The sequence below is a fragment of the Cyanidioschyzon merolae genome, chromosome 12 (genome assembly GCF_000091205.1).
Source record: "Cyanidioschyzon merolae strain 10D DNA, chromosome 12, complete genome".
Lineage (NCBI taxonomy): Eukaryota > Rhodophyta > Bangiophyceae > Cyanidiales > Cyanidiaceae > Cyanidioschyzon > Cyanidioschyzon merolae.
The window spans coordinates 370,869-394,464 of record NC_010138.1 but is presented as its reverse complement, the minus strand read 5'-3'; the positions used below and the strand labels follow the sequence as shown (position 1 = coordinate 394,464).

The 23,596-nt window shown below is 54.0% G+C and overlaps 4 protein-coding genes and 1 non-coding gene across 5 annotated transcripts, besides 1 other annotated feature; 4 read left to right on the top strand and 1 right to left on the bottom strand.

The window, feature by feature from the left end:
• Positions 1–880: 880 nt before the first annotated feature.
• CYME_CML155C (ATP-dependent Clp protease proteolytic subunit) lies at positions 881–1,648 on the top strand (the record flags this gene model as incomplete). The annotated part of the gene is made up of 1 exon (XM_005536738.1): positions 881–1,648. The coding sequence occupies one exon, from the start codon at positions 881–883 to the stop codon at positions 1,646–1,648; it is 768 nt and encodes a 255-aa protein (XP_005536795.1).
• Positions 1,649–2,268: 620 nt separating this feature from the next.
• Positions 2,269–4,063, top strand: CYME_CML154T. Its single transcript, XR_002461415.1, has one exon. It is a non-coding gene; the product is annotated as a hypothetical transcript (transcript).
• Positions 4,064–4,997: 934 nt separating this feature from the next.
• Positions 4,998–5,783, top strand: CYME_CML153C (hypothetical protein; the record flags this gene model as incomplete). Its single annotated transcript, XM_005536737.1, has 1 exon — positions 4,998–5,783. The coding sequence occupies one exon, from the start codon at positions 4,998–5,000 to the stop codon at positions 5,781–5,783; it is 786 nt and encodes a 261-aa protein (XP_005536794.1).
• A 4,608-nt stretch (positions 5,784–10,391) lies between these two features.
• CYME_CML152C (hypothetical protein, conserved) lies at positions 10,392–11,981 on the bottom strand (the record flags this gene model as incomplete). Its single annotated transcript, XM_005536736.1, has 1 exon — positions 10,392–11,981. The coding sequence occupies one exon, from the start codon at positions 11,979–11,981 to the stop codon at positions 10,392–10,394; it is 1,590 nt and encodes a 529-aa protein (XP_005536793.1).
• A 4,782-nt stretch (positions 11,982–16,763) lies between these two features.
• Positions 16,764–19,768: a sequence feature (repetitive element).
• Positions 19,769–19,772: 4 nt separating this feature from the next.
• Positions 19,773–23,570, top strand: CYME_CML150C (probable eukaryotic translation initiation factor eIF-5B; the record flags this gene model as incomplete). The annotated part of the gene is made up of 1 exon (XM_005536735.1): positions 19,773–23,570. The coding sequence occupies one exon, from the start codon at positions 19,773–19,775 to the stop codon at positions 23,568–23,570; it is 3,798 nt and encodes a 1,265-aa protein (XP_005536792.1).
• Positions 23,571–23,596: the final 26 nt, after the last annotated feature.

Below are 23,596 nucleotides of genomic sequence, written 5' to 3'. Positions count from 1 at the left end.
CGTGGTTCAACCTCATCCAAGGAGTGATTTCTATCGCGAAACGTAACGATCGCTCCACTGGGCGAATCGGTGCAGCGTTCAGCACACAGTGACACATCGGGGCGCATGTCGTCTTTCGCCCGCAAGTACGTGTTCCTCTGGGAGGGTTGTCACCGAGGGACACGAAGAGGTGTGCTCATTTTGAAAAGGTCAGGAATGAGCTGGGACGTCCATTTCAGACAGTCGAGCTGGAAATAAGGCGGCGGAGCGCTTCGGCGACAGAAAAGTACCGAGAGCTGACAGAACGACGAATGGCACTGAGGGCACGAGAGCGAGGACTCCTTGCATACGTGAGTCCATCCAGAGGAAATAAAGGCATGGAATTTGTGAACCGAAAGTATAGCGCTGCTGTCTATACCAGACGATATGTTGTGCTGAAGGCGAGAGGCGAGGTGCTGAAGCGATCCAACTTCGTGGAGCAGCTTGTTTGACCCGAATCGTCCAGGAAAGAGCTGGAGCCGATATCAGTGGGCGGGTCGAAAGGGCTAGGAGGCGTCTGCATGCGAGTAGATACATATACCCTCTATGGCTGTCAAGCGTCTATCGTTTTGCTGACATCTACGAGAAAACATCGACACAGAGGCATCAGGGATGATGACCGAAACAGTGCACAGCGATCTCTTTAGGGCACCATCGCTCACACGCAATCGCAGTGATGGGCGCTGCGCTCTGTAATGACACCGCCGCTGCCGCCGCTACCGCCGCCGCCGCACGTTGATGCACTCCCCGAATGTCATATCATGCTGCTGGCGAGGAGGGTGTGAAAGATCCACGAGCTGTGGGGATAAAGCATTTGGCAGCGTTTGTTCGTGTGGGTTGTTCACGGAAGCACGCACACGGAATGACTTCTCTAGGTTTCGCGACCCCGCCGTTCGTGGGGAAGTATGGTGGTCGTCAAAGCGGTTATGAAGGCTGGCATAATCGGAGCTTCTTGCACGGAGGTGAACGGAGTTGTGCGAAGCGGACTTTCCGTGTTCGGGAAAGTCGCAGTTCCAGCGCCCGGATCTACATGATGCCAGTCGGAGTGCCGAAAGTCGCTTTTCGTGTTCCGGGAGGAACTCAGGCTGAGTGGGTGGATATTTACAACCGTATGTACCGAGAACGTATCATTTTTCTAGGGAGCGAGTTAGACGACGAGCTTGCGAACCAAATTATCGCCGTGATGCTCTATCTTGACTCCGAGGACAATACAAAGCCTATCTATCTCTACATCAACTCACCCGGAGGCTCCGTAGTAGCGGGTCTTGCAGTGTACGACACGATGCGACATATCAAGTCCGAGGTCGTGACAATAAACGTTGGCCTTGCTGCGTCTATGTCGAGCTTTCTGCTTGCTGCCGGGGAGAAGGGCAAGCGTTTTGCCCTGCCGCACTCTCGGGTCATGATTCACCAACCGCTCGGCGGAGCGCAAGGGCAGGCGTCAGACCTCAAAGTTGAGGCAGAGCAGATTTTGCGCATTCGAGATGCACTTACGTACGAATACTCGAAGATGACTGGACAACCGTACGAAAAACTGATCCGGGATATGAGCAGAGACAATTTCATGTCAGCGCAGGAGGCCGTCGAGTATGGTCTGATTGATCGCGTCATCGAAGGTAAGGCACAGTAGATGAGCGGCCGACAGTGCGGATCCCTTCGTTTCACGGGAAGCAAGCAGGAGATTGTCATCAGATCAGTCACGCCGGGTACTGGACAGCTCGCGCGGGGTTTTGTTGGCGTGTTCTGCGAATGGTGCAACGCTTGGCGCCCAGTGGATGCTATAGTTGCGCATGCAGTCCCCGCGAAGGTGGCTTTTGGGACTGTGCTCTGCCAGATCGTCAAAGAACTGCTGCTTTGGAGGCATGGCCCTGATGTCGATCCCGCAGAATGACTTGGTATGGAAGAACACGAGCAGGTTTGGCAAAGGCAAATTAAACGATCTGTTCTTCGTGACATTGTATGCGATAGAGAGAAGCCTCGGAATTCAATGGTGAAACTCTAACACGGAAGCGCTCACAGCAGCGACTTGCGTGAGTTTGTAGCCCATTCAATGGTTGGGCACTGGTTTTGCGCGACATAAAGCAGGCGTATGTATGTAGAGGACCCGGAATCATCCATAAGCTTTCGTCTGTTAGAGCGTTCCGCTCTTGCCTGTAGCACACGGTGCGATCAGACCGGCGTAAAAAGTAGAAGAATTTTGTGTTGGATCCCGCGCTGAATTATATGACTGTTTCACCTTGGTATTGCCGCAAAAAGACACCAGCAGCGTGTCCATCGAGCAAATATGCAATAGAAGCAACGCGCAGCCGGCGCGATAAACCCTCAGGTTCCTGGTTGAGAAAAGTCGGGACACATGGAGAGAATGCTTCGCATATCGAAGAAGGTCAATGAGGAGCTTCTGGTGCCGAAAGCGATCGAGGTGGTCGCGAGTTCCGAGGAAACGTCACTGAGAGCGCACAAGTCGATCCCGATCCTCAAAGCTCATCGTATTGCTGGCAGCCTGATACCGACGGACATCGTACCCACGGGTTGGTTGAAACGTGGTACGTGCCCTCCTCGCACCTTGTGCTACAGCCTCAGCATGAACAGGTTCCGCGAGAGAAAAGCGCCCTTGCTCTCCGAATGCGAGCGCCCCAGCCTCCTCTAGCGACCACCTGGGACAGCCACCATATGCGTCGCCGAGAGTTCCTCTGCGTCGCGGTCGACAATCTTGCAGTGTACTGCATAGTCTGCGCAGAGAGCGACCGCTGGTCTCTGTGGACAACGCTGCTAAGAGCACGAACGAAGCATGTTCAGGGTTGCCTGCTCACAGTGAGGAAACGGAAAGCAGGTTCCTGGTACCATGGAGACCGACGGAATACCAGTCTACGTGCATATTGCCAGTCTGAGCCCTGAATCGAGCAGCGAGACTCGCGGCGAAGCGTTCATCGTGGTTGGAGAGAGAGCCTTTGGCATGCGCATGGGTCTCACACCGAAGGCACTCGTGGCCGTCGCGGTGCTTCCACATCGACGGGACGTATCCAAAGACCTGCACAGAACGCATATCAAGCTGCGCAGCGATTCCAGTGCTCGGTGCTATGTGCGGCTGGGCAATACGTGTGCCAGAGGGCCTACGAGCCAGCGTCACGAAGGCGCCAGCGCGCGTCTCGATGCGCCCCGCACCGTATCAAGGCGGGGGTCACGCTTTGTAGGCTTCATTCGGAGAGCCAGTGCAGGCCCGAGTCCCACATGCGGGAGACCGGTGGCGGGCGTACCTGGGACCGCGCTCGCGTCGTCCACGACGCTTTTGTACGGCGGCACGCAGCGTGTATTCAGCTGCTCGTGCAGTGCGCTCGAAATGGAAGCGACCGATCATGCGCGTCACTTCGGTGCTTCCTATAGCGCTGGATGTGCTGTTGTGTGCAGAGGCCGCACTCGTGCCCTGTGGACGAGAGCGCAGTGTGAGTGCATGTCTCGGTTCTGTGCGGTATCCATCGACGCGTTTAGGATGACGCACGCGCACCACGAGCACTGGTGCACGCTGGAACAGGGAGTAAAGACGAGCATAGAAGTGAGCTGGGTGCCCGAAACGGGGCAAGCCGAGTTTACCAGACTATGGCAGACGCCGCAGTGCGAGGCGATCGGACTGTGACGGATTGATTCTTCTGCCGGGAGCGATGCGTGCGATCCTTTTTTGCTGCTCTGAGACATCAACGCCTTTATCAGCATCCGGAGATGTGCCGAGCTGCCGAAGCGTCCAGCAGGCTTGGGTCGCGCGAAACTATGTGAAAATCGTTCAGCATACCGTGTGAGCGTTGTCCCCGAGCGCTGGCGAATCAGACTTGGGAAGAATCGGCTGTCATGCGTGGCGTGATTGAATGATTCTCATCCAGAGGCGGGACAGGCGTGGTGCTGTTCAGCACTCCCGGACGGTTGATGCGCCATATCTGTAGAAAACGCGTATGATTTTGCTGAGCGATTCATGAGTGATACTGGTGTCGAAATAGTCAATATGAGTATGATCTCAAAACGAAAACGTTCGTCGACAAGGAAGGGTAAACATTTATACGACCGCTCGCATACGCCTCCCAGCCTTTTTGCGACCGGTTCCCTATCGTCGGTTTCAGCCTCCCCCTGCACACTTCGAGCCTGGGATGCTGCCTTACAAAGTTTGCGCGAGTCAGCTCCGATGGTCTCGTCTTCGGCACCGCATATCTTTTGATACTGATGGGGGCATTGAGGTTTCCGTTCATGAGCTTGTTGCCTGTATTGACGCTGATGGTGCTCATCAATGCAGGGATTCTCCGAGCTCGCAGCCTCTGTGCAACGACAGGCTCGTCATCATCCCGTGGGACGAACATCTCATCTGGCATATGCCCCCTTTTCTTCTCCGTAGTCGTCGTAAAATGCTCCCCGTCGCTCGATGGTCGGCAAGGACAGGATTTTTTTGTTTTCTCAGGCAATCGGCAATAGCGACCAATTGAAATCCCTGAGATCCGTATTCTTATCTTTCCGTTACAGTTTCTTTTCGTAGAAATGAACGTATATCGAACGCATCTGCTAAAAAGTGCGAGCAAGCATTTAATGACATGAGCTTAGAGCTGGCACACAATTCAGGTGAAAGGATATACATGAACACAGCTTGCATTGCTAGGAAGACGTCGAGCATTTTTACCGAGAATCATCACCGGAGGTTCATGGGAATTCATCATCATCATCATCATCATCATGATCATCATCATCACTGTCACTGCTGCATGGTATCGTGAAGCAAGATGCACTCCAACTGTACCGAAAAAATGGATCACACCCGTGATAGTGAACAGGAAACTGCCTCACGAGTGATTTATGCGGATTGCGCACGGCACGTTACAGATCTCAGGTGCTGTCTGTTTTGGCCGCATAGCCGAGACACGCACGCGTGCGCGCACTTCTGCCTTCAGCTCGACAGCAGTAGCACTTGTCGCTTATACTCTCGGCGGTAACAAACATTGTTCGATATGTTCTGGAAAAAGAAGGCACCTCCTATAACACAAGAGGAATACCAGAGTCGTCTGAATAGCCGCAGCGAGCTGGTTCGAGGCAAGCTGGAGACGATAGAGAAGGAGCTCTTTCGTTGTCGGCAGCAGATGCGGACGGCACCAAAGGGAAGCGCTGCCTACCGCACGGCCGAAGCACGCGCCCTGCTCTGCTTGAAACATCGGAAAATGCTCGAAAACCAAATGGGGGTCTACACAAACCAAACGCTAACAATGGATCAGGTACAGTTTGCGAACGAAAACCTCCGTATGGCGCGAGAGTCTGAGCAGCAAATGCGAGTCTCGCGGAAGCAGCTTGCAAAGCAGCTCAAACATACGAACGTGGACCGTCTTGAGGACGCTGCATATGAGCTTGCAGACGTGCTTCAGGATACAGACGAGGTGCAAGAGGTTCTCGGACGTTCCTACCACGTTGACGCCGAATTTGACGATGTGGAGCTTTTAGCTGAGCTTGACTCCCTCGAGTCGGAAATGGCACAGGACCAAATGATGCGTACAGAAAAAGGTTCCGTTCCCGTGTATCTCCAGGATCATGAAGAACCTGTGGAGGAATCCTCTAGGAATGCGCCTTGGCTTGGTGAATCGAAGTGGTCTCCTGAAATGGAACTGGCAACACGCGCGCCACCTGTACCACGTGATCCGCTACCGCGTTCCACAGTAGCTGGGGAAGCAGCTTCCGGACGGTCTCATGCACCTCAAGCAAACGAGGATGAACTTGCTTCCCTGAGACGCAGCATGGCGGTCTAAATGCGACGCTGCAGGTATTCAATAGCTCTATGTGCGAATGCACTAGCTTATATGCTCATTCATGAGATGCGCTCATGCCTTTGCGCAAAATTTGCCTTGGCCCATTAGAATTTACGAAAACGCTTTCACATGTCGGCATCCTCCTTTGACGGGCTTGTAGATCAACAGACTGAATGACCTGTGTCAATTTATGTCGCAGCCAATACGTGATGAATCGGGGATTCATTGTCTACAAGTACCTCATCTCTGCCGCCCTATCTTTTTACAGGGCTTTCTTCAAAGCAAAGAGATAGATCGCTGATGGCAGTCATTGAAGATCTCGAGATCATGATTCCGAATCGCGCAGTTTCTATTCAACATTTTCCACTCTCGAGCGAATTCCCAAGCGTATCCCCCGCCAGCTGATCGCCAATGAGCTTCAGTCTCCGGGGCAAGGGCCAATCGTGCGTCGATATTGTTGGAAAGCGATGGTTAAAGGACACGCATACCAAACAAGGGGTATCTTTTACAGTGGCAAAGCCTTCGCTCGTCACGAGTATTCAGTTCTGCCACACGTTTGTCTCCGACCTTGTCAAAGTCTTCTAAACCGGGCAAAACATCGAACGTAAAGCTATCTCTGGTGCGAATAATGGAACGAGGCATCGTGGCGAGCGGCAAATCTCGCTCTGTCGCGTGGCTTTGCGAGGCCTCTCGGGTCGTACATGACGAGCGCGTCCGCGATATTCCTAGAAATCTTAACAAGTGTTTCTAAGCGACAGGGCAGAAGCCCGGTTACCCATCTAATGCTCGACGACAAGCCGCAGTTCGTGTTCCGCGCGTGTCGGAAGAAGAATTCGCTGCCATCGCGAATACAACTTATAGTAGTACTATTGCGAATTGACAGAAGCCTCTGTCTGCGCAGTGGCGGACTGTTTCTACTTCTCAACTCAGTTCTGTTCCAACCCCCCGCTGCGTGGAATCGAATGCTTGTTAGGACTGTATAGCAGGACATCGAAATCACGATGCATTGTACTGCATGGATCGTGGACGGATTTCCTCTCGGATATGTTCTTTACTGAACAGTGCAAGGAGGACTGCATTCATCGTTCAGATCAGTCATACCACAGTGCTCAGACGGTTGCGGCACACTGAAAGAAACAAGTACGTGTGCTCCGCGCCAATCACCGATTTTCTCAAAGGCAATTAGCGGTCACAGGTAGAAAATCGACCCGTTGATCAGCGTACGGAGAGCAAAAGCGAAGACAGTAGACACCAGGGGCGTCTCCGTTTCTCAACAGCTGGTTCGTGTGATTCTGAAAAGACCGGGAAACAATCGCCAAAACAGAGTGCTGGTCTAGTCACGGACATGTTCCACTGAAATCGCAACGATAAAGTTCCTGGAACGCTGCGATCGGTAAAAAAAAGTACAGGGACACCGCGGTTTGTTCTTTCAGTCGATGTGACCTCCTTGAGACGAAACCGTCGGAGCCGACATGGATATTCGCGGCGGGGTCCTGCAGTATGTTTGATCGAGCTCGAGGAGAGCGACGTCATCATCATCATCTAATCTTGCTGCCGCGGACTCAACAGGCTGCCTCGCTTTCGCTCGTAGAGAGGTTGCATACAACAGCACCAACCACCTTGTCAAACCATCGAAGGCTATTCCTTCACGTCTTGCAACGTTCTCAGAGTGGACGATGTGGTATTTCACCATTCCGTTTGCGTTCGAGCCGTTGCCGATTCTGTAGGTCTAGGCCTGCTTCCCATTCATCCGTAGCGCCCGTGGTTCAACCTCATCCAAGGAGTGATTTCTATCGCGAAACGTAACGATCGCTCCACTGGGCGAATCGGTGCAGCGTTCAGCACACAGTGACACATCGGGGCGCATGTCGTCTTTCGCCCGCAAGTACGTGTTCCTCTGGGAGGGTTGTCACCGAGGGACACGAAGAGGTGTGCTCATTTTGAAAAGGTCAGGAATGAGCTGGGACGTCCATTTCAGACAGTCGAGCTGGAAATAAGGCGGCGGAGCGCTTCGGCGACAGAAAAGTACCGAGAGCTGACAGAACGACGAATGGCACTGAGGGCACGAGAGCGAGGACTCCTTGCATACGTGAGTCCATCCAGAGGAAATAAAGGCATGGAATTTGTGAACCGAAAGTATAGCGCTGCTGTCTATACCAGACGATATGTTGTGCTGAAGGCGAGAGGCGAGGTGCTGAAGCGATCCAACTTCGTGGAGCAGCTTGTTTGACCCGAATCGTCCAGGAAAGAGCTGGAGCCGATATCAGTGGGCGGGTCGAAAGGGCTAGGAGGCGTCTGCGGGTGGATATCAATTCGCCCATCATGCTCGTGAAACGGTTTGGTTCCACTGAGTCCGGAGCGAGCAGTTGGCGCCTCTCTGCTGGCTATATCGCGTATACGTCCCCGCGCGGAATGCTAAACACCACTCTAAAGAGTCTCAGAGGATATTGATGCACCATCATCTGTGAATCTCCTAGAATGCAATGTCGCGCACGCTGGAAAAGCCTTTCCACATAGCACTCCGCTCTCAGGCCCGATTAGAATGGATTCCTCAACTGCTCGGACTGCTCGGATCTTTCGAGTTTTTGCCGGTACCTTTTTAGGTGTACAGCGTCGCCGTTCAGAGAACGGCAATAAGGGATTACAAATTCATGTGTAGGTTGAGGATTCTCGGTCGTCTGTGCGGAATAAATTCTTCGACTCTTGGCTGCTGAAATCGGATCATCATCGGAATGAATATGGTTCGCTGTACCGTCGAGCAGGTGTAAGTAAAATAACCGCCATCATTATCCATTTCATTTGCGCGAGCGTCCACTCTCCTTTTCTTTTTACGTTTAGCACGCTAAAATCACGCATTGTCCATGTACTCGATCTTTCTGTTTCAAGGCAACTTGTGGGCGCAGTAATTCGCGCCTCTGGCTTGGCGAAGGAAGAAAATGCACGACGAGTCTTTCATACTTGTTCAAAACCTCCTGCCGAAACTTCACTGAACTGCTCACGTCAAATAATCGATGCCGCACGAATGACAAATCCGATTCTCCTTGTAGCCGTAGACGACTCGGCATGCGACAGGAGCTGGTACATGCAACAGGAATCGCTCGCACAGGCTCTTTTGACTTCTATTTGGGTGGCAAAGTGTCTTGGACGCTGACTTTCGTCCCTAAAACGATCGCTTCTGGAAGAAAGCACGTCACCACTCTGCAGGAAGGGAGCGTAGACCCATGGAAATTGCTCGGCTTGATCTCGAGTCTATATTCTCCTTCTTGTGCTTTTCTCATCATGGACAATTTCATATTATACGAATATTCTATCGAATTGAACAGCGTCCACTTTCGATGCTAACGGACAGAGTACTAACCGAAATCATTGTGACGACAAAGTCCATGATCTTATGGTGCGGCACCGGGCGAAGTAACTGTAGGATACATCGAGGGGTACCTTCTGTGCCCGTTAAGGGCAAGTACCGAGCTGTGAGGCAAGCATTCATTCGCTACAGAGCAGGGCTTTGAATACAAGATATGGTGGACATTTGGGAACATATGAGCATCATCACATATTAACGTTGTTAAGGGCGCACATTGGCTGCATCCAATGAAGGCGAAAATGGCAAGCGAAGCGGAGACGGCAATTTCGCTTGTGCATGACAGACGAAAGAAACAGCCGGAAGCAGCGTAATCAGTACTGAAGCACTGTTGTCAAAATGCTTCAACCGCATATTCCATAATAGGAGTCAAAGGAGAAACCTGTGTATGTAAATCATCAGCTATGAGGGAGGAAAAAGAGGCAGTCGCAGAAGAATCCTCTAGAGACAAGCGTCGACAATAATGGAGGAGACCCATAATTTAGAGTGCACGCCCGCGTTCGTGCACTTGTTCCGTTTCAGTCTGACCTGAGAGTAGAACGAAGCAAGTCCTGCCGGTTTGCGCAATGGCTGCTCTGGTGCAAGAGTTCCACAGTCCCGTCGACCCGCTCTGGTGCCGTACTTCAGCCGTCTAACTGCCTGTAGCGGGTGCACTGGATTCTACCAAGCATCCCTCAAACGGGATCATTGCTCCAGGCCTCGGTTACGATCTGCAGGTGGGCGCCTCTTCAATCGACTAGCCGGTCCAGCTGCACCAGAGTCCAGTGATCATCTCTCGCTTGGAAGGCTTGCTTCTGGACCCGCTGACGGGGAGCAGGACTAGTGCAGCTTCCAAGGAGCACCCGCCGCCGCTGGCGAGTTTCCTGGTACCGCAATAGCAGCGGCCGCTGCTTCGCTCGCGGATTCTCGCGGGTTACTGCCAGCCACAGCCGTTCAACGCTGCTCGACAAGCGCTTTGGCGTTGTGGTCAGTCCGAAGCAGACGATGCCCAGATTGTAACTGCATAGCGCCAAAATAATGCTAACGCGATACCACAACGCTCGGCGGCATCGCTATCATCTGGAACCTAGCCAGCGTGCGTTGCAGCAAAGTAAAGGTCTCGGCATCTAGCGCACTGGACGGCTCGTTTCCGAACAAGTATCGCTTGCCAGGGGAGCACGCTTTCCCTAAGTATTGCCTGGGTAGCTTCGCGTACTAGCGTCCAGTGCCGGTACGTATCATTTCCTAGCAAGCCAGATCGCGCTCTCCTAAACCTGAGCGGCAGCCATTCGCTCGCATTCCTCCAGATACTGAGCAAGTGACCAATCCACATCGACTGGTTCAATGTTATGATACCAGACCGCACCAGAAGCTTGAGATTGCATTCCAGCGGAAATCCGGAAACAGCTCCGACCGCCTGGATGCCATAAAAACCTTTGCGCTTGTATTTCTGGGACATTTTTCGCGAGATACTCCTGCAACGTGGCTACTGGACCATACACCTGGAGCTGACCTCTCTCACCACGCTCCACACGCAGTGTCTGCTCCGACTCGCAATAGAGTTCCAGGAAGCGATCATCGGGAACGTGTGCAATGCTCGCGGGTCCGTTCACGACGTGTACACGCCTCTGCTGATCTAAGAGCGTGAAACCCGCGTTCACGATCCTCCATATGCGATGGTACGAACCTGGCTGGCCAATAGCAGTGTTCAACAAAGCGCGAATACTCTGTTGAAGCGCGATCACGACCCAGTGGTTCGCGGGCGACGCTGCGGATACACTTGCCGAGTCTCGAGCTTCCCAGAACTTTTGGGCCCTTGCATAGAGCTCCGCAAAATGTGGACAGTTCTCGGGCTCCTTGCGATGAGTACGATACGCTTCAGCGTATTTGTCGTCAATGTCGCCCTGCTGTTGACTCTGCCAGGGCACGGAAACCTCCCAGAGCAGTTCGGCGTCCCAACGTGTCCAGTTCCTCCGTTTCGCTGCAAACGTGTCGAAGCACTTGGCAGTCTCCTGTGCTCGACTGAGCGTTGCCACCGCCAGTGTGTGAATTCTGTCTGCAGCACTCGCGGTAACCCACTTGGCCGTCTGTGCTGCCTGCCGAGGCCCTAGGGCTTTTCTGATCCCCGCAATCTGCTCGGTAATGCGTTGCAACGAGGCAGCACGGCGATGCTCAACCGCATCCATCGCCTGTTGTTCGTCGAGCGCGCTGGCGTAGGGTCCCCCGCTGATCCAACCGCTGCACGAGGCTGCTTGACAGAGGCACCGAATCGGAACAGAAGCGTCGCTCTCATTAAGATCCAGGTCGCGACGCGGTGATACCCGCTGCAGCAGCGACGTCTCCTCGGGGGCGGCAGCAGCAGCAGCGCGTCTCTCCATTCGGTAGTCGAAGGTGAGCTCCTCGCCAGCCGCGATATCACGACTGGCAAAGATACCGACGCGAACTTTGCCAAGCACGAGCCATTTCTGCGTGTGGCAGTTCGGCTCGCACGAGTGGTTCAGAAACCGACCCCAGGTTCCTTTGCGACTTGCATCGAGAAACGTGCTCTGGTCAAGCGTCATGAAATAGACATGTCGTTCGAGGGCGTGATCGCGCTTCCGGCGAGCAAGTTCCGTCGGGCCAATCACTTCACCCATGTACTCCACGATAAAGTCACTTTCTTGAGCGGCGCTCGGCTGCGGATACCACAACCTCGGCCGTTTGGACTGAAGAAGAGCTCCACAGGAGCATAGGCTTGTCGCTGGAATCGCATGTTGCCACATTGCGGATCCGTACTGCTCCGCGACCGAGCAACTGGGCATGTCGCCGGATTGCATTCCACGCACACAGTGCTGTTCAGGCAGACACCGGGTACACATGCTCCAATGCACTGACACACATCGGCATGTGCTGGTGCAACCGACGGTGGAACCAGATACTCGTTCGCCGTTAAATGGATAAACGGTGACGGTTTCCCGTTATCCGTATCCAGCATCCGCTGCTTCCTGTCCTCGAGAATGGCCAGTCGGTAGGAGAGCAGCGTATACCAGCTACGCTCGCCAAAGTCTCCAGCGGACAAACGGGACCAGTCCCAGTCTGGCAGTCGGAGACAAGTGGAAGGCTCAGCGGCGTCAGGTGCTGTCGACGGCCTTTCCTGCGACACGTCCACTGCTTCTACACTGGTGTGGAGAGGGTGCAAGCCCGCTGCAACCGACGCCTCCCGTCGCCGATTCTCCAATCCGTGGAGGAGCACCATGTAGGCAGCGCGATCGTCGGTATTGGTCAGGCGTCCAGCGACAAGCGGCAGTCGCCGGAGAACCGCCAGTAGTCGATCGAGTCCGCGGCGACTGGAGAAGCCCAAGGCATTGCAGACTCGTTGCAGAAACAGCTCGGACGATTCGCGCAAACAGGCTATGTGGCAGCTGGCCAGAAAGCGCATCACCGCTGGGAAGAAGGCATCTCGAACAACGCGCATCGTCTGTTGTGCAAGGGCGTCTTCGGTGAGAGTCTCGTCGCTGGACGAATCCTCGATGTCGTCTTCGCGCAGGCCCTCTGTCAGCAGTTCCCAGAGACGCCTCAGCAGGTCTGCCCAGGTCGATACTGCACTCGCTTCGCTGAGCGCTCGAAGCACGAGCTTGGAATCCGCACAACACAGACGGGTGAAGGTCTCCAAAAGTTGATGCCTGAGGGTGCTTGCGCCGTAGCGCTCCAGCTGCCGGGCCGAACTGGTGCCCCAGGCCTCCTTGCAGATCTTCTGGCAGTGCAGAAGCAGCGTGTACCCGCTGTTTGGCAACCAACACAGCTCCTGGGCAGCTACAAGATCAGGCCAGATGCGCACCATCGCCCAGAGCGCCGGATCGACCTCATCTGTCTCACCTCGGAGTCGTTCTTGATCGCTGCGGCTCAGCGAGTCAAGTAATCTCTCCACTGAGTAGAGACGGAAGAAGTGTTGCGCAATCCGCAGATCCGAGACCACAACCGAAAGCGCCGCCAGGTCGGAGTCGGTCATGAGCATCCAGCCACCCAGCAATAGCCGCAGATGCTCGTCGAGTTCCTCCGCGAGTCGCTCTCCCATGACGCTTTTCGGACTCGTGGAGGACTCCTGCTGGAGCAGGTCAACCCAATCGAGTACGGTCACGAGATGCTTTTGCATGAACGCAGGCGACGGGAGGAGCGCCTCCAGAACGCCACGAGCCAGGGACGCGTTCCGCTCTTGCCCAGAGGTCGCAGGTGGAAGCGCTCGTTGCTCCTTCGCCAGGTCACGGATTGCAGTATCGAGAAGATTTGATGCAGTAATGAACAAATTCAAAGCGATGAAAGAGGGATCGCCCAGGGTCTGCGGTACTTTCAGATGCTCCGCAGCGCCACTGGATGCATCGGTTACCAGCCTCGACGATTTCTCTGGGCTCGTCATCCGTTCCTCTTGCGGTGCGCGTGCGGCTTTTCGGTCAGCACCAACCAAGTCATGCAAGCGCTCGCAGATGTATGCCTGCAGCGTCGCAAGCAGTTCTCCGCGCCTCTGCAGGCAGGCAAGCAAGTGCTTTGTCTCTGGGTGCTCGCCATCACAGAGAAAAGTGACTGTCGAGAGCAGCTCTGCGAATACAGCTTCTGGCAATGCGGGCTGTTGCACAGTTACCCCAGCGGACGGCAATGATATCGCGTTGAGGCGCTGTGAGCGCTGCGCCCGACACTCGTGGACAATGAGTTCCAGCACGTCAACGCGGTCGAGACACGGTGATACTTGAAAGCAGACCGCATCTGTTGTCAAGTCGATCTTCAGCAGTGAGGCATAGAGCGTGAAGTCATTGAGCGCGAACAACTCCACTAGTTTTTTTGCAGCTTCTTGCCAGTCCGAGCGCTGCAGCAGCACCTCGTCGAGGCTTTGGGTATTCGGTGCCAGCACGGGGATGCTTTCAGCGTTAGGGCCAGGAGAGCGCCTCTGGGACAAAAGTTCAGCTGCAAAACAAGGACGTGTCGGTTTCTGTGGCGAACTCGACACCGAGCCCGTACACTCTGGAGCGTGAGCATTGGTTACCGAAACCGTGCCGTTTTTGCACCCTAGGGTTTCAGTCTTTTTCCGTTCGTCCTCGATAGGTGTGGGAAACTCCTGGGAACCACAGCGCAAGTGAACGTTACGAAGCGGATAACTTGCTTCTTTCCCAAAAAGCCGCAGCTTAATCCAGGTCTCACCGTCACGTTCTCGAATGGATTGGACGGTGCCGCTCTCCCAGAGTCCTTCTGCGGTGCGTACCTCGACGCAGCGACCTCGCTTCAGCCAAACTGGAAGCGCTACGGCAGCGTCAGTCGGGGTTGACGTTTTGCGCCCCAGCATCAGGTGGGCCCCCGAGCATGAAGCAACCCACGAATACGTATACACAAACCGCTACTCTGGAGAGCGTCTCGTTGATCAGGACGCTGCAAAGGCACCGCAGGGATCTGCCGAGTCGATATTCGAAAAGCCAAGGATAGAAGGGATTCCCGCGAGGCCGACGTACGCCTTAGCGGGTCGGGGCGTGGCGGAGCGTAGCCACGTTTGGCGCCACTGCCATGGAATGAAGCCAAAATCCAGCTCCTCCATGTGTCTCAGATTCGAGGAGATCATTGAACTGTTCGTTCTGTTTCCGATTTTGTATTTTTCAGCTCTTGTTTTAGTTGTACAGCCTTGGCATTCAAAGCGTGGCAATGAGAGGTTAGGGATGCATACGTCGTTCTAGGATTCGTGGTTGCATTTGTTTTCCAGAATGGCACAGATGACCCTCGATCACTGGAATCGGTTACGTCATGCGAATCGTGGTGATTCGCGGAAGCTCGCAAAGAATGGTTCGTAAAATGAGCGACAAAATTAATGGATTCATCAATAAGGGTCTCTATGAGGCTTTCCTTCGTACGTGTAGCATGTTCAAATCACGCATTCTTCAAGTTTTTTACGGTCTTCCTGGTCGACGGCAACTCGCGGGTGCAGCTGCTCGCGCGTCGCTCCGGATTACCGCGGATCAAATCGTACAGTCTTGCATTGACGACCGCTGTTCAAGCCTATCCCGAAAGTTGATGGAACTTGGCGGGTCGAATAATCGATGCTGTCGAAAAACAAATTCTCCAGTCTTTCTGAATACCCACGAAACTGCATTCTATAGCAGTAGGATACCAGTCGCGGGATCTGCTCGCAGCGGCTTCTGTCACTTCTCTTTGCACGAAAAAGCGCCCTGGACTCGCGCTTGCGTCATCGGGGCGATCGCTTCTGGCGGAGAATGCGTCAGCGCTTTGCGTGAAGGCAGCGCTGTCGGATCGGAGTTTCTCGACTTGATTTCCATCCCGAATTTTCGTCCCGTTCATTGTTTCATCATGAACAACATCGCGTTCCGACAATCCTCCATGGAATGGAACAGCGTGCGCTTGCGTGCGCAGCTGACGGAAGACTCGCCGAGGGTATCTCGCAGATAGAGCTTGTGATCCTGGGGTACAGCACCGAGCGCGGAAACGGAGTAAAGCATGTAGGGAAACCTTCTCTACCCGTCCAGGGCACGTACCGTGCAGTGAAACATGCGCTCATGTGCCAGAGAACGGCCGTTGGTAGAGAAAGTATTGCGGATACATTTGGGCACTTGACCTCCACCGAGTGTCACTGCTGCGCAGGACACACCGAGGGTACCATGCAAAGAAGAAGGCGATGGGAAAAGGATCGCAGATCTCAGCTTCCGTCCGCGCAAGCGATGCATTCCTACCAACCGAACATGGCGAAACTGGGGCTTGATCGCTGCGATCAAGCCTCAGTTTCTGCTGCTCTGCAAGGATGAAAAATAGCTTGAACGTTGCGGTCGGCTACAAAGTGCCAAGTTGCTTCCTGCAGGCACAGCATCTAAAACTTTGCATAGAGTACTGACCAGCGCGCTGAACCCGGCAAATGTTCCTGCAGCAGCGCTCCGCGCGGAATCGATACACAGCCGCACGCCATTCGCCTGCTACTGCGCCCAACCTTCGACCAGAGCAGTGTGTCTATTGTTCGCATGCGAATCACTGCTCGCAGACGGAGAACCTGGTGCAGCATCCCTACTGGAATCGACAGTCGGACTGCGCGGTGCTGAACCTGCGGGTACAATTTTGTCCGTACATACAGTCCATGGACAAAGCGCGTGTCATGGAGCGTGCGAGCGCCTTGACGCCGTCGTGCGCTGGCGAATCAACGTATCCGTTCGTAGGGCTCGGTTGGCCCAGTTCGAGAGTGTTCACTACAAGAGGCGAATCGCAGTCTCGGACCAGCCGCTGCGTTCGCCAACGTTCGGCCTGGGAATCCGCAGCGACACTGCGACGCCATGCTGTCGCTGGAACGGAGGATCGTGTGGACGGACCGCTATCCCCGAATCAATGCTTGGATAACGGTAAAGAGGACTGGGAGGATTCGGTGCGCCATGTAGGCTTGCTTCCCGGATGCCGATAACCATCACATCATTGGGGATCAGAGGTTAGATTCCAAAATCCTACACCATTAGGAATCACACTCGCGGTCCTGAGCACTTGGTAACCATCCGACACTCGGGGATTCTTCGTTAGATTCAACAATGCTCTACCATGACGTCTTCCTCTTGCTGGGTTGCGCCTGCGTTCGCCCGGGCGCCTCGCCGTGCTCCAGATGATCGATCATGGCGGAGCGTGCCAGCTGGAATCATCGCGAGGTATCGTGCCAGGCCCCAATATTACCTTGTATGTCAAGGGCGGCACCGCGACGCGCACCAGCGACAGAGCCTATAGCAAGAGATTACTCTACGTGAGTTTCCGAGCTACGACACCTGATTTTCGCTCCAGCGCGATGCGAACACGCACGTGCCAAGGCGGGGTGTCGGACACGTGTCCTTCATCGATCGGTGAGGCGTCTCGCGCGGTGCACGCAGTGCGCTAAGTGAGCGTTCCTGGGAGATCAGGCAGGCATACGACACGACGCGCGTGCCGCCGCTGAAGGGAAACGCGATCCTGATCTCTGGTGTGTTGTTCAGCTGTAAAAGTTGTATTCGCGTTGGAGTCGAACAAAAATATAGTTTTCAGTTCGTTTTTGTTTCAAACTTTTAACAAGTCTAGTCAAATGTTTTTTCGCAGTATATAACAGAAGGGTTTAAAGAGCGTTCAAGAAATACAAAAATAAAAAAACGAAAAAAGGAACGCTATGAAAAAGCAATTGCACGATCCTGGAGGCCCAGGTTCGCCGGCTGCCAGAAAAAAATAGTGCCGAGTCCAGAAGAAAAGGAAGAGAAGAAGGACCGAAAGGCGGAGCTCCTACGTCGAAGGCGGCACGAGAGACAACTGTGCGACGAGGTGGTGGTGAAAACCTTTCTTCTTGGACATATCAAGGATCCGTACAGGGAAAAGTTGCGAGACGCTATCGAAAAACGTGTTGCGTCATACTCCAAGAATATTATAAAGGCGTCGTCAGGACTGATGCATTTAGCAAGGGAGATGTACGAAGACGTCGCGAACATGGAAACGGTCGAGATTCCAGACAAGTTTTTCGACAAACCTTTATTCGTCAGCTGATGCTCGGCACAGGGGAAGTGCGGAGGGAAAATGAGCGGGTGCGCGCCCTCCACGAAAAATATCCCCTTTACAGCTTCAATGGTACTCGATACAAGGGTGACCGGGATATTTACACGTACGGGGCGATGAAGTACCCCACGAACCTGAAGAACCATTTGACAGAGAACTTCGAACGTTTCATGGTACGCGCCGTGTTTGCGTTGTCTCCGGACATCTCTCGCAATGGAAAATGGGCGATGATCAACGGCATCACGAGCGATCGCAAGCATGAAGATGAGGTCGAATTTGTCGACAAGAAGGCGCCAAACGAGAACACGGATGCAGCTTCTGCGATCCGTGCGGCTATAAAAGAGCATCGTGCGGTACTGGGGCTGGCGTATCCAACAGACAAGATATCAGCGTTGAAAAAGATAAGGAAAGATACTATCGCCTCATCCTGCGATATTTCGTGTTTCTGGACCGAGAGCTCGAACGCAAGGCAGAAACGAAGGTGAGTGAGAAAAAAAATGAAGAGTGGGAGAGACGGAAGGCTTTCCTAATGGGGAAGCGCTTCGACGTGGTTCCAATGTGCAACATCAAGTCACGTTTTGTGACTATCGACTCCGGCGTCCTCTACGGCATCATGAGGGACATCAGTCCGGAGTTCAGTGTCAGCAGGGAGAACTTCACCGGCGAAAACCGGGAGACGTACTTGAAGAACGTCTCCAATTTCAAACGTCTGAGAGTGAACAAGCAAAAGTTGTTCACTGGGATGATCGAAATCGATGGAGTAGCCTTGTGTGTACACTATCGGCGGTTGAAGAAAGATCGGCCAGTTCCGCCCTCGGCGAACCATGAAGATGAGAAGGAGGCGGATCTTGCGACGCAGGAGGTGGAGGATAACGACTTTGTCGTTGACGTGACGAAGGATGAAGATGAGAAGGAGGCGGGTCCTGCGACGCAGGAGGTGGAGGATAACGACCTTGTCGTTGGCGCGGCGAACCATGAAGATGAGAATGAGGCCGAACCTGCGATTCAGGAGGTGGAGGATGACGACCTTGTCGTTGGCGCGGTGAAGCACGAAGAAAAGAAGGAGGCGGATCCTGCGATGCAGAAAGTGCACGATGACGACTTTGTCGTTGGCGCGGACCCTGGGAACACGAATATCATCACCATCGCAATACCCAAGCTTGCGGAAGATGGTACTGATGGTAACGTACGTCAGAAAGACATGCGTCTTTTGAGGTTCTCGAGAGCGAGATGCTATCGAGAATCTGGTATAATGAATGCGAGGAAGAAAATCGAGACTTGGAATTCAGGAATGAAGGATCACCTGGAAGCTATGAGCGAGGTGACGAGCCGCGGAGCGGACTTTGAAGTTTTTCGGAAATTCATGGAAGTTCGTGTTGCGCATTGGGATGCTCTGTGGGAGGAGTATACAAAGCCCCGGTGGGCTCGTCTGCGAATGAATCTACACGGTGGGAGGCAGCGCGCGTTCGCGAATTTTTTCAATCAGTTGAGTGCCCTCAAGGAGGATGAAAATCAGAGGCTCGTAGTGGCTTATGGAGCAGGGCGCTGGAAGACCCAAAAAGGAACAACGCCAGCTCCAACGACAAGAACGTACAAAGAGTGTGCACGGCGTTTCGTTACGATACCTGTAGATGAGTTCCGAACGTCCTATACACACCATGAGCTGGGTCGTACACTTCAGGGAGTGGAGATGGAAAAGTGCCAGAGGAGCCCTGAGGATATAAAAAAGTACGGACCGCTGACGGAGGAGCAAATGGAAAGGAGGGCGAAAGTTCGTGGACTACTCGCATTGATTAGCACAACTAATGATGGCAAGAAACGGATGGAGTTGTGAACCGTGACTTAAACGCCGCTATCAATATAAGGAGATGTGCGATGCTGGAGAACAGACCTCCGTACTTGCCAAGAGCGAACTTTATTGGACAACCTCTCAAAGTGGAACTATATGAGAAGAAGTTGGAAGCAGCCGTAGGTGGCCGGTCCAAAAATACTGGGGGGCGTCTGCACGTCGGTTGGCGACGCCCCGTCTGGGACGGCTTTCTCGCCACTACTGTGCACGGTTGGCGTCGCTCGACCTAGAACGGCGTTGATGGTGTCCGCGGCGGTGCAGTGTACGTAAAGCGCACGTAGATACTGTCATGGAACCGGATATAGAGATGCCTGTGGCCGTCAAGGGCGGTAAAAAGGCGAAGAAGAAGAAGTCTGGAGCGCCCGCTTTACCAGCACTAGACGGAGAGGACTCCACTTTTAACGTAACTGATCACCGACAATCTTTAGGGAACGAGGGAGTCACTACTCTTTCTCTTGACGCCTCTAGGGGGAAACGAAATAAGGAAAGCTTGTCAGACCTTAAGACGGAGACAGTTCACCGTCCGGAACGCGGTCGACGCGGGGTCTCGCGGGAGCTTCCGAGACCCGCCGACGTCGACGAAGACCTTGGGATAGGCGAAAGCGCTCCAGGAAATTCCATATTTGCAGCTTTCTCAGCACTTGGCCTCTCGGACGAGGGTAACTCCGACGCTGATGACGCCCAGAGCAGCGATTCGACCCGGTCGAGTCACAGGCGAAGTGGTAGGACCGGTGATAATACCTCGTTGAACGGTTCACGAAGCCCTGCCTCGGGGGCACTTGCGGTTCCGCAAGATTTTCGTAACGCGATCGGCACTAGTTCGGGAACAGAGATTTCAGGGACAACTTCGAAAGAGAAGAATTATGCGCGGGCCGGTGCGGTGCCCAGTACCTGGACACCCACAGATGCTCTCCGCAACACGACAACCAAACGTTCCTCCTCCGCTAAGAAAGGGAATACGGGGGTGTCGCACGAGGAAGATGCCGAAATTGAGGCCATTCTCGCGGAGCTCGAAGCAGTTGAGGAGGAATCCACAAAGACGAAATCGAGCAAGAAACAGAAACGGAAGGCCAAAAAAGCTACTCAGAAGGAAATCGACGATCAAGACGCATCGTTCGAAGAGCTGCTTGCAGCAGAAGCTGCAGAAAGGCACGATGCGTCAGACCTTGCCAGTCGCCAGGCTGATGAAGCCCAGCACGGGGAGCAGGTGGTATCTGCAGGTGGCGATGCACCTCGGGTGCAAGAGAGACCTGCTGCGCAAGAATCACCCGGGGCGTCTCCCGTCTCGGATCCGAAAAATCGGCATACGTCGCAAGCTGGCACAGTTGTAGATCAAACTCAGTCTTTGTCGGATCAATCAGCAGCTGAGGAGCGTATTGCGGAAGCGCAGATAGAGGACCGGAATCATGTCGGAGAGGCACAGAGTCAGCAACTGACGGCTGCACAAAAGAAGCGGCTGAAGAAGAAGCAGAAGGAAGCTTCAAAAAAAGCTGAGGCAGTAGCCGAATCCAGTGAGCTGCCATCCAGTGCTCCTTCCAATGCGAGTAAGGCGATCGTTCGTCGTATCTTGGCAGAGCAGCAGCGACGAGCAGAGGAAGAGGAACGGCGCCGTCAAGAAGAGGAGGACCGCCTGGCCCGCGAGCGCGAGCGTCAGCAACGGGAAGAGGAAGAGGCGCGACAACGAGAAGAGGAACGACGTCAGAAGAAGGAGGCCGAACGAGCCCGTCGCGAGCAGCTCCGTCGCGAGGGTAAGCTCTTGTCGAAGAGTGAACGTCAACGAAAGCAACGCGTAGAAGCATTCATTCAACTGAGCATGGCAAGCGGTGCAATCGCTGCAGCGACGCTCCCGCAAGAAGCGACCAAACGATCAAAAAGAGTCTATGACGACCGCAAGAAGAAACCCAGGCCCAAGGACCCGACTGGCACGGACTCGGAGCAGACGACCTCTACAGGTGTCAAGGCGGCAGCGCAGGTTGCTGCAACGGCCTCCGACTCGACTAAAACAGTCGCAGCTGCCAGCGATGCCCGAGTGGCGGCTGTGCCTGATAGCTTCGAAGCGCACTTGACGGATGCATTCAGTGATTCGGGTTCTGGAGAAGACGAGCACGTGCTATCGCTTGCTTCAGAAAGCGGTGTCGACGACGACGCTGAGCAGAAAGAAGCCATTTCGGGCAAGGTGCGCTTCAGTGAGCCAGCTCGGGTGCAGCCCTCAGGCCCTGCCCTTAGCGCAGAAGAGCGCCGACAGCTCGCTGTGCGTCAACGCCTTGCTGATGAGGCTGCTGCACGGACAGCTGCGTCCGCTGATCGACTGCGCTCACCAATTATTTGCATCCTGGGACACGTGGATACTGGGAAAACCAAGTTACTGGACAAAATAAGGCACACCCATGTTCAAGAGGGTGAGGCTGGCGGCATTACGCAGCAAATTGGTGCTACCTATTTCCCTATTGAAGCGGTTCGTCAGGAAGCAGCGAAAGTGAACCCCGAGCTGACGTACCGAATTCCGTCGTTGCTGATCATCGACACCCCCGGGCATGAGTCGTTCACGAATTTGCGCTCTCGGGGCTCGTCGTTGTGCGATATCGCCATCCTCGTTGTGGACATCATGCATGGGCTCGAACAGCAGACGCTTGAATCGATTGAGCTCTTGAAGATGCGGAAGACTCCTTTTATCGTGGCATTGAACAAGGTGGATCGCTTATACGGTTGGAAGCCTTGCCCGATGGCCCCCATTCGGCAGGCTTTGGAAGAGAATCCGTCGACTGCTGCTGAGTTTGAGCGCCGGGTAAGGGAAACGAAGACCGCCTTCGCGGAAATCGGCTTTAATGCGGAGCTATACTGGGAGAACACTGACTATCGGCGGAATTTATCCCTGGTGCCCACTTCGGCAATCAGCGGCGAGGGCATTCCCGATTTGCTGATGCTGCTTGTTCAGCTTCCACAGCGGCTGCTTGTAGAGCGTCTCAAGTTCATAGACTTTGTGTACTGCACGGTTCTGGAGGTGAAAGTCATTGACGGCCTCGGAACGACAATCGATGTGGTGCTCACTGGGGGCGCTCTCCACGAGGCCGACACGATTGTGGTGTGCGGGCTGGATGGACCCATCGTCACAACCATTCGAGCTTTACTGACGCCGCATCCAATGAAGGAATTGCGAGTCAAGGGGCAATATATCCACCATAAGCGCATTGAGGCAGCACAGGGCGTCAAGATCAGTGCCGAGGGCCTCGAGAAAGCCGTCGCTGGGACGCAGATGTTTGTGGCTCGGAACCCTGATGAAATTGAGTATCTCAAAGAAGAAGTAATGGCTGATTTGAGCACAACCCTTGCTGCCGTGGACACCTCGGGCGTGGGCGTGTATGTGCAGGCGAGCACGCTCGGTTCGCTAGAGGCACTACTGGAGTTTCTCCGCAAGGATGCAAAGATTCCTGTCAGCGGTGTGAATATCGGTCCAGTCCACAAACGTGATGTAGTTCGAGCCTCAACCATGCTGGAACACAGACCTGAGTATGCCGTTATTTTAGCTTTTGATGTGAAAGTGGAACGGGAAGCGCGCGAGGAGGCGGAGAACCTCGGAGTCCAGATTTTCACCGCGGACATCATCTATCACTTGTTCGATCACTTCCGAAAGTATATGGAGCAAGTGAAAGAGCGGAAGAAACGAGATGCAGAGGTGGATATTGTCTTTCCCGTTTGTGCAACGATCCTGCCAGACAGCATATTCAACAAACGGGATCCACTGATTCTGGGTGTGCGCATCGACGAGGGCATCCTTCGCTGTGGCTCGAGTCTCGTTGCTGTGCACGAGGAAACGAGTCGCATGGTTGACATTGGACGGGTGCTGAGCATCGAATCCAACAAGAAATCCGTTACGCAAGCTCGCCGGGGAGATCTGGTGGCCATCAAAGTAAGCAGTCGCCAAACAAGCCATGTGATGTACGGCCGACAATTCGATCACACCTTCAAACTATATAGCCGAATCACACGGAAAGCGATTGATTTGCTGAAAGAGCTCTACAGAGACGAGCTTACGAAAGATGACTGGCAGCTCGTCTTGAAACTGAAGAAAATGTTTGGCGTTTTGTGAGGTCCCCAACTGGTACGACGCTGAAT